Source organism: Panthera uncia (genome assembly GCF_023721935.1).
Source record: "Panthera uncia isolate 11264 chromosome A3 unlocalized genomic scaffold, Puncia_PCG_1.0 HiC_scaffold_11, whole genome shotgun sequence".
Classification (NCBI taxonomy): Eukaryota; Metazoa; Chordata; class Mammalia; order Carnivora; family Felidae; genus Panthera; species Panthera uncia.
In genome coordinates, this window is record NW_026057578.1 from 59204644 (window position 1) to 59218482 (window position 13839).

At 35.9% G+C, this 13839-nt stretch overlaps 1 protein-coding gene across 3 annotated transcripts in view; it reads right to left on the reverse strand.

The window, feature by feature from the left end:
- Window positions 1-13839, reverse strand: part of EIF5B (eukaryotic translation initiation factor 5B) — a 90073-nt gene that overhangs the window by 67901 nt on the left and 8333 nt on the right. The window contains exon 2 of one of the 3 annotated variants that reach the window (XM_049650180.1): window positions 2309-2343. The exons of the other annotated variants lie outside the window; for them this stretch is intronic. Coding sequence (XP_049506137.1) covers window positions 2309-2343 — 35 coding nt within the window. The remainder of the gene's footprint in view (window positions 1-2308; window positions 2344-13839) is intronic. 3 annotated transcript variants of the gene reach the window in all.

Sequence of the window (13839 nt, forward strand, 5' to 3'; positions counted from 1 at the left end):
TGGAGCCTGCTTGAAATTCTCTCCACTGCTCTCTCTCCTCCTCCCTGGCTTGTGTATGTGCTCTCTCTCAAAATAAATAAACAAACATAAAAAAAAATTTTATAATGACTTTAGCAGATTTTGAGAATAACCAAAACTGTGGTTCTGGCAGATGGACAGACACAGATATCAACAGACACAGATATCAACAAGAAGAGGGAATCTCAAATTAGCCCCTACAGAAGTATGGCCAACTGATTTTTGACAAAGGTGCAAAAAGTAATTCAAGAGAAGAAAGACAGTCTTTTCAACAAATGATGCTAGGGCAAATGGACATGTATTCGTCCAAAAAAAAATGAATTCCAATCTCATTACTTATGCAAAAATGAACTCAAGATACATGACAGACCTAAATGTAAAACACGAAAATATAACTTTTACAAAAAATTTTGGGGGATCTAGCATTAATCAGGTTTTAAGACTTCCTGAAATTAAAAGTACAATCCAAAATAAATTGGACTTCATCAGAATTAAAAACTCTGGCTATGCAAAAGACCTTATGAAGGGAATGAAAAGGGTGGCTCAGCTGGTTAAGTGCCCAACTTCAGCTCAGGTCATGCTCTCTTGCACTGTGTGAGTTTGAACCCTGTGCTGGCTCTGTGCTGACAGCTCAGAGCCCGGAGCCTGCTTCAGCTTCTGTGTCTTCTCTCTCAATCTCTCTCTCTCTCTCTCTCTGTCCCTCTCCCATTAAGTGCTCTCTCTCAAAAATAAGTAAACATTAAAAAAAAATAATAAAAAAATATATCTTTGAAGGGAATGAAAAAACAAGCCACAAAGAGGGAGAGAATATTTGCAAACCACATTCTGAAAAGGACTAGTATCTAAAGTATACAAATAACTCTAAGAACTTAACATAAAAATCCAAATAATCTAAATTAGAAAATGGACAAAGGCATAAGAAGACATTTCACTGAAGAGCATTTACATATGGAAAATAAAGGATATTCCACATCATTAAGGCATTTGGGAATATCACTACGCACAAATCAGAATGCCCTCTCTACAAAAAAAAAAAGTGATAATAACCAATGTTGGTAAGGATGTACAGGATCTGGATCACTCAAACATTGCTGGTGGGAATGTAAACTGGTATAGCCACTCTGAAAAACAGTCTGTCATGTTCTTGTAAGACTAAAAATGTACTTACCATTTGGCCCAGCAATTGCACTCTTACACATTTATCCCTGAACAATGAAATTGTTCTCATGCACAACTTGTACACAAATGTTTATAGTGGCTTCATTTGCCATAGCCAAAAACTGGAAACAACCCAATTGTCCTTAATGGGTGAATGGTTAAATAAACTGTGGTTCATCCCCATTCCATAGAATACTATTAAGCTATAAAATGGAAAGAACTATCAATTCATGCAACAAGTGGATGAATCACAAGAGAATTAAGGCTGACTGGAAAGAAGTCAATCCCAAAGATTACATATATACATGATTCCATTTATAAAACGTTTTGAAAAGAAAAAATTTTACAAACGTAGAACAGATTCAACGTTACCTGGAGTAGGGATGGGCAAGGAAGGGGAGGTGCACAGAAAGGAGATGAATATGGTCACACATGAACAACATGAGGGATTCCTACAGTGATGTTCTATACTTTGACTCTGGTAGTGAATACACAAATCTACACAGGTGATAATACTGTATAGTACTAAACACAAACACAAATGAAACTGGGCAAATCTGAATATGGTCAGTGAACTGTATATAGGCCAATATCCAAGTTGTGGTATTGCATAATTTTACAAGATGTTACCATGGTGGGGAAACTGGGTAAAGGTACAAGGATCTCTCTGTATTGTTTCTCACAACTGAATGTCTACAATTATCTTAAAAGTTTCATTTGAAAAACCAAACACTGTTAAAATAAAAAGGCAAGGCTGACTGAGTAGTTTCTTTTCAATGCATATATACCTGATGAAGAATTTGTGATATTTAAAAACTCCTACAACCCAATATTAAATGATGTTATTTTTTAAATGGGCGAATGATCTGAACACTTAACCAAATGAGATTCAAGAATGACAAACACATAACAAGATAGTCAATGTCACAAATGTAAGAAAATATAAATTAAAGCCACAATGAGATGCCACTACACAGCCACCAGGATGACTAAAATTAAGGACTGATAATACTAAGTGTTGAGAGAGGATGTGGACCAACTGGAACACATCCCCAGAGGGAATGTAAAAATAGCACAGCCACTTTGGAAGAGACAGTTTGGCAGTTTCTTAAAGTTAAACATACACACTTACCATAGGACCCAGCAATCCCACTCCTAGGTATTTACCTAAGAGAAATGAAAACATATGTCCACACAAAGACTTGTACTCAAATATTCATAGCAGCTTTATTCATAATCACAAGAAGCTGGAAACAACCCAAACATCCATCTACCAGGTAATTTATAAACAAATTGTCATCTATCCACACATTGCACTACTAATCAATGATAAAAGAATTAATGTTACGTATACTGACATGGATAATCTCAAAAGTATTATATTAAGTGACTCAGCCAGCCAATAAAGGCTACAAACCCTATGATTCTACTTTTATGAATTTCTGGAAAAGGGAAAACTACAGTGACAAAAATAAAAAAATAAAAACAAAAAAACCAGTGATTTCTGGCCAAAAGCCAATTCGTTGTAGGGAAAAAGTATTGACTACAAAGGGTCATAAAGGAACTTTTGGACTAATGGAAATATTCTAGATCATGACTGCAGTGAAGGATACACAACTATACACATTTATCAAAACTTATCAACTGCACCACTTGAAATCTGTTATATCAATACCTTGAAAAATGTTAATTTGAATTTCTAGTAATACTCTAACAATAGTTTAGAACTTAGAGTGCATTTATCAGTTTAAACAGTTATGGTTAAAAGCATGTAAACCTAATATAAATCATTTACCCATTTTTATAAGTTATGAAAAATAAGAATAAAGCTATAATATCTTCTAATACTGTAATTTCTATTAACATGATATAATGTATAACTAAAATGATGTTACAATAAAAGAATCTTTTAAAAACATGGTATTTATTAATTGTGTGTGCAGGCATATACTCAACTTTGGTATCTGGCTTTTTGGAATTAAATAAAAATCATATATAAAAATAAAGACATACTTCGTTTTGAGATCAATATAGTAAAACCTTTAACAATACAAAACTCTATCCAAAAAAAGTTCACTGAAAAAAAGTAAAAGGAAAATTAACCTTATACGCAAATCTCTCAATCTCACACTTGGCAAATTTCATTTAATAATGACAGGCATTTTCCACTAAAGTCTAACGTAAAGGTAGACAAGTATGTAGAAAATGCAACCCTTGCCAAACTATTTCAGAATTCAAAATCTTCAAGCTTCCTAAGACTTTCTCCTACCAGCCCCTCTTCACCCCCTGTGGAAGTTTTAAAACCTGGCCCCAAATTTCTCTGACACTCAGAGACAGTGCTCTGCAACCTTCACTTTAACTTGGGGCTACTGATCAACTGACTATGGTAGAAATGATGCTATAGTTCCTGGGCCCATAACCTTCCCTGGAAACATCTACTTCCTGACTTTTGAGATGTTCACTGCCAAGCTAATAAGAATGTCCAGACTACAGAGAGATCAAATGTAGATGTTCCAGCTAAAGTCCCAACCAAGAACCACCATGATGATCCACCAGAAGTGAGTGAGGTGCCAGGTAAGGTAGCCTTTAAGATGACTCCACCACAGCCACCATTTATCTTTTTAACAAGATCCATAGGTTAATTACGTGCACATTAAAGTTTGAGAAGCGCTGATTTAGAATCGACAACACAGTAATATCATCTTTCATGTCAATGCTACAAATTTGAATGTAAAAAATCTTCTATTTCTTACTATTTGATAGAAGAGTATTTTGGGTCTCATACTTTCGCAAGAAATACAAGTTTTATACTTAGTATTATCCCCGTAGATATGTATAGACACTATTGATAACTTAAGCCAATATTCTGAATTAATATCCTAAGAAAGGACACAATCTAAACTCTAAAATAACTGATCAAATTGAGCACATTCAGAAAAAAACAAACAATTTGAGTACATTCAGCACTCACTGAAAGTGAACCTGTAGTCTATATTCTGTACAAGTAACTCTGGTCCTTTAATCACTGTCAAAGGTATAATATCCACTGGGACCCCTGGGTGGCTCAGCTGGTTAAGCACCCAACTTCAGCTCAGGTCATGATCTCGCATTTCATGAGCCCCACGTCAGGCTCTGTGCTGACAGCTCAGAGCCTGGAGCCTGCTTCGGATTCTAAGTATCCCTCTCTCTCTGCCCCTCCCTAGCTCGCACTCTGTCTCTGTCTCTCTCTTAAAAATAAACACTAAAAAAATTTTTTTGAAGTATTATTTCCACCTAATATACTTTGGTATAGTACCCAGAATAACCAAATAGACATCAATAAAATTTTTATGCAGGAAACTACTCTCAGGAAAGGATACTTGTCAATAACCAACTGGCTGGACAACACCATCAGTAGAAAGAGCTGGCTGCACCTGTGTACAGAATTACTAGGCAATAGAGAAGGAAATGAAGATCTAGGATATTCTTTGTCATCCACCCTGGTAACTCAAATATACAGCACACTCCTTTTCCTGTTCATTCTGATCTGGCCTGCTCTGAGGGAAGTTTTAATTAGAAAGGGATCTGAAAGACACATATATAATAACTTTGGGAAGCAAAACTGCAATCTGAAGGGTGGCACTCCTAGAAACTAAACTCCACATTCTCTCTGCATCTCCTCACTGTATTATCTGTGCGTAAGAATATTTGTTCCATTAAAATGTAAGATCCTTTTAAACTCCTTTTTTTATGCCCAATTCACCTCAATACCTTCTACAACTAATAATGACCAGGAAATTTAATACATTCCAAATAGGCATTATTAAATAAAGAAAAAACTCTATTCTGGAATAGCAACTACAACTTTCATACAATTGGGAAGGCAGGTTCATCACAGCAGCTTAATAAAAACCACACTACCGCAATAACAATTACTGAACTTTTATTTTGATCACAGAACTTCCAAATTGAATTTTCTGAAACAAATTCAAACAGTTAAAAAAAATCCCATGAGAGAAAAGTACAATGACATTTCATTTATCCAAACACAGACAAGGATTCTACTGTATGTGAAATTTCCAAATGAATGGAAATGCACCACTCTTTAAAATTTAAGATGTAAATCTTTCTTATGTTGATTATGTAACCTCCTGAAATACTATTTACAAATGTCTGAGGCTGGGGCGCCAGGGTGGCTCATTCGGTTAAGCATCTGACTTCGGCTCAAGTCACAATCTCCCAGTTCATGAATTTGAGCCGGGCATCCAGCTCTGTGCTGACAGCTCAGAGCCTGGAGCCTGCTTTGATTCTGTGTCTCCCTCTCTCTCTCTCTCTCTGCCCCTCCCCTGCCTGCACTTGGTCTCTATCTTAAAAATAAACATTAAAAAAAATTTTTTAAATGTCTGAGGCTGTTTCAAAATGATGAGGAAATAAAAGAGTAGGTAGAATATAGATGAAACAAGATCATCCATGAATCTGTAATATTTGAAACTGAGTGATGGACACATGTGGATTCATTATTCTACTTCTGTATGTGTTTGAAAATTTTCATTTAAGAAAATGTATACTACAGCAGTCAAAACAATGTGGTACTGGTATATGGCTAACCACAGACCAAAGGAATAAAAAATCCAGAAATAAATCCATTCATCCATGGTCAGTGGACTTGACAGCAGTGCCAACACCAATCAACAGTCAAAGAAATAGTCTCTTCAACAAACGGTACTAGGTCTAGATGTTCACATATAAAAGATGTTGAACCTCTAATTCACATCATATACAAAAATTGACTGAAAATGGGTTAAAGACATAAATTTAAGTGCTAAAACATAAAATTCTTAAGAAAACATAAAAGTGAATCTTGATGGCCTTCGACTTGGCAATAAGATTCTTAGCTACAATACCAAAGGTACAAGCAACAACAGCCAAAAAAAGAAGTTGGACTTCATCAAAATTAAAATTTTTTTGTAAAAGGGACACTATCAAGACAATGAAAACAGCCCATATAATGGAAGAAAATATTTACAAATCATACATCTGATAAAGGTCAAGTATCCAGAATATATACAGAATTCTTAAAACTCGACCTTAAAAAAACAATTTAAAAATGAGTAAAGGACTTACACAGACTTTTTCCAAGGACATGCAAATGGATAGTGAATACATATGTGAATACACTGTGAATACATGTGAATACAGCATTAGTAACCAGGGAAATGCAAATCAAAACTAGGATGGGACACCATTTCACAACTACTAGGGACACCATTTCACAACTACTAAGATGATTATTAAACATAAAAACAAAGGCCAAGATACGAAGAAATTAGAACCCTTTCACACTGCTGGCAGAAATGTAAAATGGTGCAGCCACTATAAAAAGTTTGGTGATTCCTCCAACATTTTTCACAAAACTAGAATTAATACTAAAATGTATATGGAACCACAAAAGACCACAAACAGCCAAAGCAAACTTGGGTGGGGGAGGGGAGAGAGGGGGCATGGGCAGGAGAGATATATCACAATCCCTGATTTCATGATATACTACAAAGCTGTAGTAATAAAAACAGTATGAAACTGGCACAATAGACATGGGTCAATGGAACAGAATGGAAAGCCCAAAAGTAACATTTATATGGCCAATTAAATTATGACAAAGGAGGCAAGAATCTCTTCAATAAATGGTGCTGGGAAACCTGGACAGCTACATGTAAAAGAATGACACTGGACCAATTTTTTTTTTTAAGTTTATGTATTTTGAGAGAGTGAGCGAGCAAACAAGGTAGGGGCAGAGAGATTTGGGGAGAGAGAGAGAATCCCAAGCCGGCCCTGAACTGTCAGCACGGAGCCCAAAGTGGGGCTTGAACTCATGAACCATGAGATCATGACCTAAGCCAAAGTCAAGTCAGACGCTTAACCAACTGAGCCAACCAGGCACCCCTGGACTGCTTCCTAACACCATACACAAAAATAAACTCAAAATAGATTAAAGACCTAAATGTAAGACCTAAAAACATAAAATTCCTAGAAGATAACACAGGTAGTAATTTCTCTGACATAAGCTATAACATTTATCTAGATATGTCTCCTCTAAGGCAAAGAAAATAAAAGCAAAAATAAACTACTGGGACTATATCTAAATAAAAAAAACTTGTGTGCAGTAAAGGAAACCCATCAACAAAACCAAAAGAAAACCTCCTGAATGGAAGAAGATATTTGCAAATAACATATCCAATAAGGGATTAATATCCAAAATAAACACAGAACCTCTACAACCCCTCAAATAATCCGTTAAAAATGGGCAGAGAACCTGAATAGACATTCTTCCAAATACATATAAAGGGTCATCAGAAACATGAAAACATGCTCAACATCACTCATCTGCAGGCAAATGCAAATCAAAACCACAATGAGTTATCACCTTACAACCGTTCAGAATGGCTAGTATCAAAAACAGTAGAAGTAAGTGTTGGCAAGGATGAGGAGAAAAAGGAACTTTTGTGCCCAGTTGGTAGGAACGTAAATTGGTACAGCCACTGTGGAAAACAATATGGAGGTTCCTCAAAAAATTAAAAATAGAAATAAAATATGATCCAGTAATTTCACTACTGGATATTTACCCAAATAAAACGATTAACACTAATTCAAAAAGATACATGCACCAATGTTTACTGCAACATTACTTACAATGGCCAAGATATGGAAGCAATCCAAGTATCCATCGATAGACAAATGGATAAGGAAATTGTGGTGTACATATACAATGAAATTATGCAGCCATTAAAAAAAAGGATGAGATCTTGCCATTTGTGACAACATGGATGGACCCAGAGGGTACTATGTTAGGTGAAAAAAGTTAGATTGAGAGACAAATACCATATGATTTCACTCATGTGGAATCTTAAAAAAAAAAAAAAAACATAAACAAAACGCAGAATTAGGGACACCTGGGTGGCTCAGTCGGTTAAGTATCAGACTTCAGCTCAGGTCATGATCTCGTGGTTTGTGGGTTTGAGCCCCACATTGGGCCCTGTGCTGACAGCTCAGAGCCTGGAGCCTGCTTCAGACTGTGTCTCCCTCTCTCTCTCTCTCTCTCTCCGCTCCTCCCCGGCTTGTGCTCTTTCTCTCAAAACTCAATGAACGTTAAAAAAATTTTTTTTTTTAAAAAAGCAGAATTAGACTTATAAATATGGAGAACTGATGCTTGCCAGAGGGGAGGGGATAGGCACAATGGATGAAGGGGAGTGGGAAATACAGGCTTCTAGTTATGGAATGAATAATATAGTCAGTGATATTGTAATAGCATTGTATGGTGTTGGATGGTAGCTACACCTCTGGTGAACATAGCACAACGTATAAACTTCTCCAAACACTATGTTGTACACCCGAAACTAACGTATCATTGTGCATCAACTATACTCAAAAAAAAAAAAAAAAAAGTTTGGTGGTTCCTCAAAACATTAAACATAGAATTACCATATACCCACCAATTCCACCCCTAGGTATATACTCAAGAGAACTGAATACAGGGACTCAAACACCTGTACATAAATGTTCACAGCAGCACTTTTCACAACAGCCAAAAGGTGCAAACAATCAAAAATGTTCATCACTGGATAAACGGATGAACATTATTTGGCATACATATACAAAATGAAATTATTCAGCTATAAAAACAAAATGAAGTACTGACACATTCTACGACATGGATGAACCTCCAAAACATTATGCTAAGTAAAAGAGTCCAGACACAAAAGGTCATATGTGGTATAATTCCATTACATGAAATATCCAGAACAGGTCAATCAAAAGACATAAAGTGGATTAGTTGTTGGTTGCCAGGAGCTCAGAGGAGGGGGAAATGGGGAGTGAATGCTTAATGGGCACAGATTTCCTTTGGAGGTGCTAAAACATTTTGGAATTAGAAGAAATAGCAAAACTTTGTGAATGTATTAACTGCTACAGAATTACATTATTTAAAATGGTCGGGGTACCCAGGTAGCTCAGTTGGTTAAGCATCCAACTTTGGATCATGTCATGATCTCACTGTTCGTGAGTTCAAGCCCATGTTGGGCTCTGTGCTGACAGCTCAGAACCTGGAATCTGCTTGAGTTCTGTGCATGTGTGTGTCTCTCTCTGCCCCTCCCCCAATGGCTTGCTCTCGCTCGCTCGCTCTCTCAAAAAAAAGAAATGAAACATTAAAAATAAAATTAAGGGGCGCCTGGGTGGCGCAGTCGTTTAAGCGTCCGACTTCAGCCAGGTCATGATCTCGCGGTCCGTGAGTTCGAGCCCCGCGTCAGGCTCTGGGCTGATGGCTCGGAGCCTGGAGCCTGTTTCCGATTCTGTGTCTCCCTCTCTCTCTGCCCCTCCCCCGTTCATGCTCTGTCTCTCTCTGTCCCAAAAATAAAAAATAAATAAATAAATAAATAAATAAATAATAAAAAATAAAAAATAAAATAAATAAAAAATAAATAAATAAAATTAAGTTAAAATGATCAGTTTCATGTTATGTGAATTTCACCTCAAAAAAACTTCACAATACTGATTACATATTTCATATTAACCCAACTAAGAGTGAATTAATATAACAACACTCTATTCCTCTTTCAGTAGTAGTAAGTTTGCAGGCTTTCAAAACGATTTTGTCCTTAAACCAAACAGGACAGAATGCAGTTACCACTTATCAGTTTAATAATTCCTTTCAATTCTAATTACCAAGAGACTGAGATAACCAAATTTTGAGAATTCTAAATAAGTTCAAAATGAGAACATGAAGAGAAAATCTACACAAGAAAAAAAAAAATTTTAGCCAGATACCTATAACACAAGTGTGAACTTAAAAAATTATGAGCTATACCACTATGAAATGCAGTGTAAACCTTGAACAAACTGTGAAAAGCCACTGTGCAGCTAGAAATTTGACATATGGACTGAATATTAAATATTAGAGGATTTGTGTTAATTGCACTAGGTGGGATAAGGGTATTGTGGTTATATAAAAAAAAAAACATTCAGGGAGAAATGTCAAGATATTAATAAAATACATGACAAAAATGGAGACAAAATTCTATTTACAATTAAATCTAGGTGGTAAGTATATGGGGTTCATTATATTATTCCTTCAACTTTTCTGTGTGCTTGCAATTTTTATATTAGAAGTTAAACTTCTATATTTAAAACAATTACAGGGGCACCTGAGTGGCTCAGTCGGTTAAGAGTCTGACTCTTGATTTAAGCTCAGGTCATGACCTGAGCGTCATGAGATCAAGGGCCACATCAGGCTCATGCGGAGCATAGAGGTTGCTTAAGATTCTCTCTCCCCCTCTCTCTGCTCCTCCCCACCCCCACTCATGTGCCCTCCTTCCCACTCCCTTTCTAAAATAAGTAAAATAAAAATTAAAAAATGAGTAAAAATAAAATTTAAAAATTACAAGCTTGCATAAACAAAAGGTAAACTTTGGAATGAATTGGGCACCTATTACTTTGTCTCATAATTTTTGGAGTTTGGAAAGGTAATGCCTTCCCAACATTTCATTCCTTTAAGACTTTGTTAATTATTAATGTGTCTAAAAAAAGAAATTGGTTTTCATTATTTTGAGTTTAGAGCAAATTAAATTCTTGAGAACTGAAAATCCACCAAGTACATACCTTTTTCTCTAGGTTCAGTCTTGACAAGTCATGCATTTAAGTAATATCTAAACTTAAGTAAAATGTCACTGACCTGGACTGAAGGATTATAAATTAAAATGAAAATATGAGATAACAGCACAACTGTCCCTGTACTGTTTTACACAGCATTAAATACTATCTATATGCAAGGTAAAATTTCAAATCTAACCATGTAAAAAAAAATAGAAATAGCATGTACAAGTTCCAACCTAGAATAAGAGGGAAAAAAACAGAAATAAAGCATGGCAGAAGTGGCACAAACGAAAACAAAATCGATGGCTGAAATAAAGTCAAATCTATCATTAATACAAGCAATGTAAGTGACTTTAAATCCTTAAAGATAGGCTGTCAAATTCTATTATAAAAATTCAATGTTACGCTGTTTACCAAGACAGACCCAAAACAGCTACACAGAAAGGTTAAAAGGGAAAAGATGGAATACTCAACAAAACACTAGGAAACCAAATCCAAAAACATATAAAAGGGATTATACACCATGAGCAAGTGGGATCTATCCCAGGATTGCAAGGTTGATTCAACATAGAAAAATCAATTAACATAATCCAACATATGTGAATAGAAAAAAAGACAAAACCACATGATCGTCTCAGTAAATGAAGAAACAGCATTCAACAAAATCCAACACTCTCATGGTAAAAACTTTCTACAAATTAGAAACAGAATGGAAATTCCTCAATCTGAAAAAGGGCATCTAGGAAAAACACAGTTAACATCATACCAAATGGGTAAATACTGAAAGCTTTTCCCCCTAAGGTAAGAAACAAGACAAGGATATCCACTCTCCCCATTTCTAGTCAACATTATACTGTAGAATCTAGCCAGAGCTTTAAGCAAGACAAATAAGCCAAGAACATTTAGACTGGAAAAGGAGGAAACTATCTGAACTTGCAGATGACATGATTATGTCCACAGAATACACATACATACATACGTACACACACACACACGTCAGAATATCATTAGAGCTAGTAAATGAGTTCAGTAAGATTACAGGATAGATCACTATACAAAAATTTTATTTAAACTATGCACTAGTAATAAACAATCTGAAAATGAACTTAAAATAATTCTACTTGCAATAGTGTAAAAAAGAATTAGATGCTTAAGAATACTTTTTTAAAGAACTGCAAATGTTGAACTCTGAAAACTAAAAAAAGAAAAAAATCACTGAGGGCATTCACTTTCGAATGTCCCCTCTGTAAAGAGAGCTTTCCTACTATTCTTCCTTTTTTAAAAAAAAACTTTTTAATGTTTATTTTATTTTTAAGAGACACAGAGCATGAGTGGGGGAGGGGCAGAGAGAGAGACGGAGACCCAGAATCTGAAGCAGGCTCCAGGCTCTGAGCTGGCAGCACAGAGCCTGACGCGGGGCTGGAACCCACAAACCGAGAGATCGTGACCTGGGCTGAAGTCGGACGCTCAACCGCCTGAGCCACCCAAGCGCCCATATTATTCTTCCTTTCTAATCTTATATTGTAATAAACATTTGCCTGCTGCTGGCACAAAAAAAAAAAAAAAAAAAAAAATCACCGAAAGTAAAGACCTAAGTAAGTGGAAAGACATCCCACACTCATGGATCAAAAGGCATAATATTGACAATACTCCCAAAATTGATCTACAAATGAAATGCAATCCCACTCAAAATCCCAACTACCTTTCTTTCTTGTTGCAGAAATTGAGAAGTGACCCTAACATCTGTATGGAAATGTAAGGAACACACAATAGCTAAAACAATCTCAAAAACAAGTTAGAAACATCACACTTTCCAATTTCTAAACTTACTACAAAACTAATGCAATCAGGAGAGTGTGGTACTGCCATAAGGACACAAAGATCGAGAGAACAGTATTGAGTCCAGAAATAAACCCCTACACATATGGCCAATTGATTTCAACAAGGAATTAGAGAGAGAATAGTCTTTAACAAATGGTGCTGGGACAACTAAATATTCACAGGCAAAAAATTAAGCTGGACTCCCACCTCACACTTAATAAAATGTAACTCAAAATAGCTCAAAAGCCTAAATGTAAGAGCTAAAACTACAAAGCTACAAGAAAAAAAAAAAGAAACAGTAAATCTTCACGCCTTTGGATTTGGTAACAGTTTCTTAGATCTAATACCAAAAGTACATGCAACCGAAGACAAAATAGATAAATCAGACTTCATGAAAATTAGGAACTTTTTTGCTACAAAGGACAACGTCAAGAAAATGAAACAACAGGGGCACCTGCTGGCTCAGTCAGTAGAGCACGTGACTCTTGATCTCAGGGCTGTGAGTCTGAGCCCCACATTGGGTGCAGACATTACTTAAAACTCAAAAAAAAAAAAAAAAACAACAACAAACAAACCCAGAAAGTGAAACAACAACCTCCTAAGGCAGAAAATAACCCACAGAATGGGGACAAAATATTTGCAAATCATATCTCACTAAGGATTTGCATTTAGAATATATAAATAACTTATATTCCTCAACAATAAAGAAGTCAATTTAAAAATAGGCAAAGGATCGGAATAGAAAGTTCTCCAAACAAGATATACAAAGATCCAAAAAGCACATGAGGACATACTCAAAATCTTAAGCTGTCACGGAATGCAAACCAAAATCCCAGTAAGACACCACTTCTCACACCTACTAGAATGGCTATAAATCAAAAAGTGAGAAGATAGAAAGTGCTGATGAAGAGATGTAGATTCTTTTGGAATTCTTTTCTTATAAACATTTTTTTAAATATTTGTTTATTTTTGTGCGGTGCCTGGGTGGCTCAGTCGGTTAAATGTCCAACTTTGGCTCAGGTCATGATCTCACAGTTCATGGGTTTGAGCCCGGCATTGGGTTCTGTGCTGACATGACAGCTCAGAGCCTGGAGCCCGCTTCAGATTCTGTGTCTCCCACTGTCTCTGCCCCCTCCCCGGCTTGCACTCAATCTCTCTCTCTCTCTCAAAAATAAATAAATAAATAAATAAATAAATAAATAAATAAATAAATAAATAAAT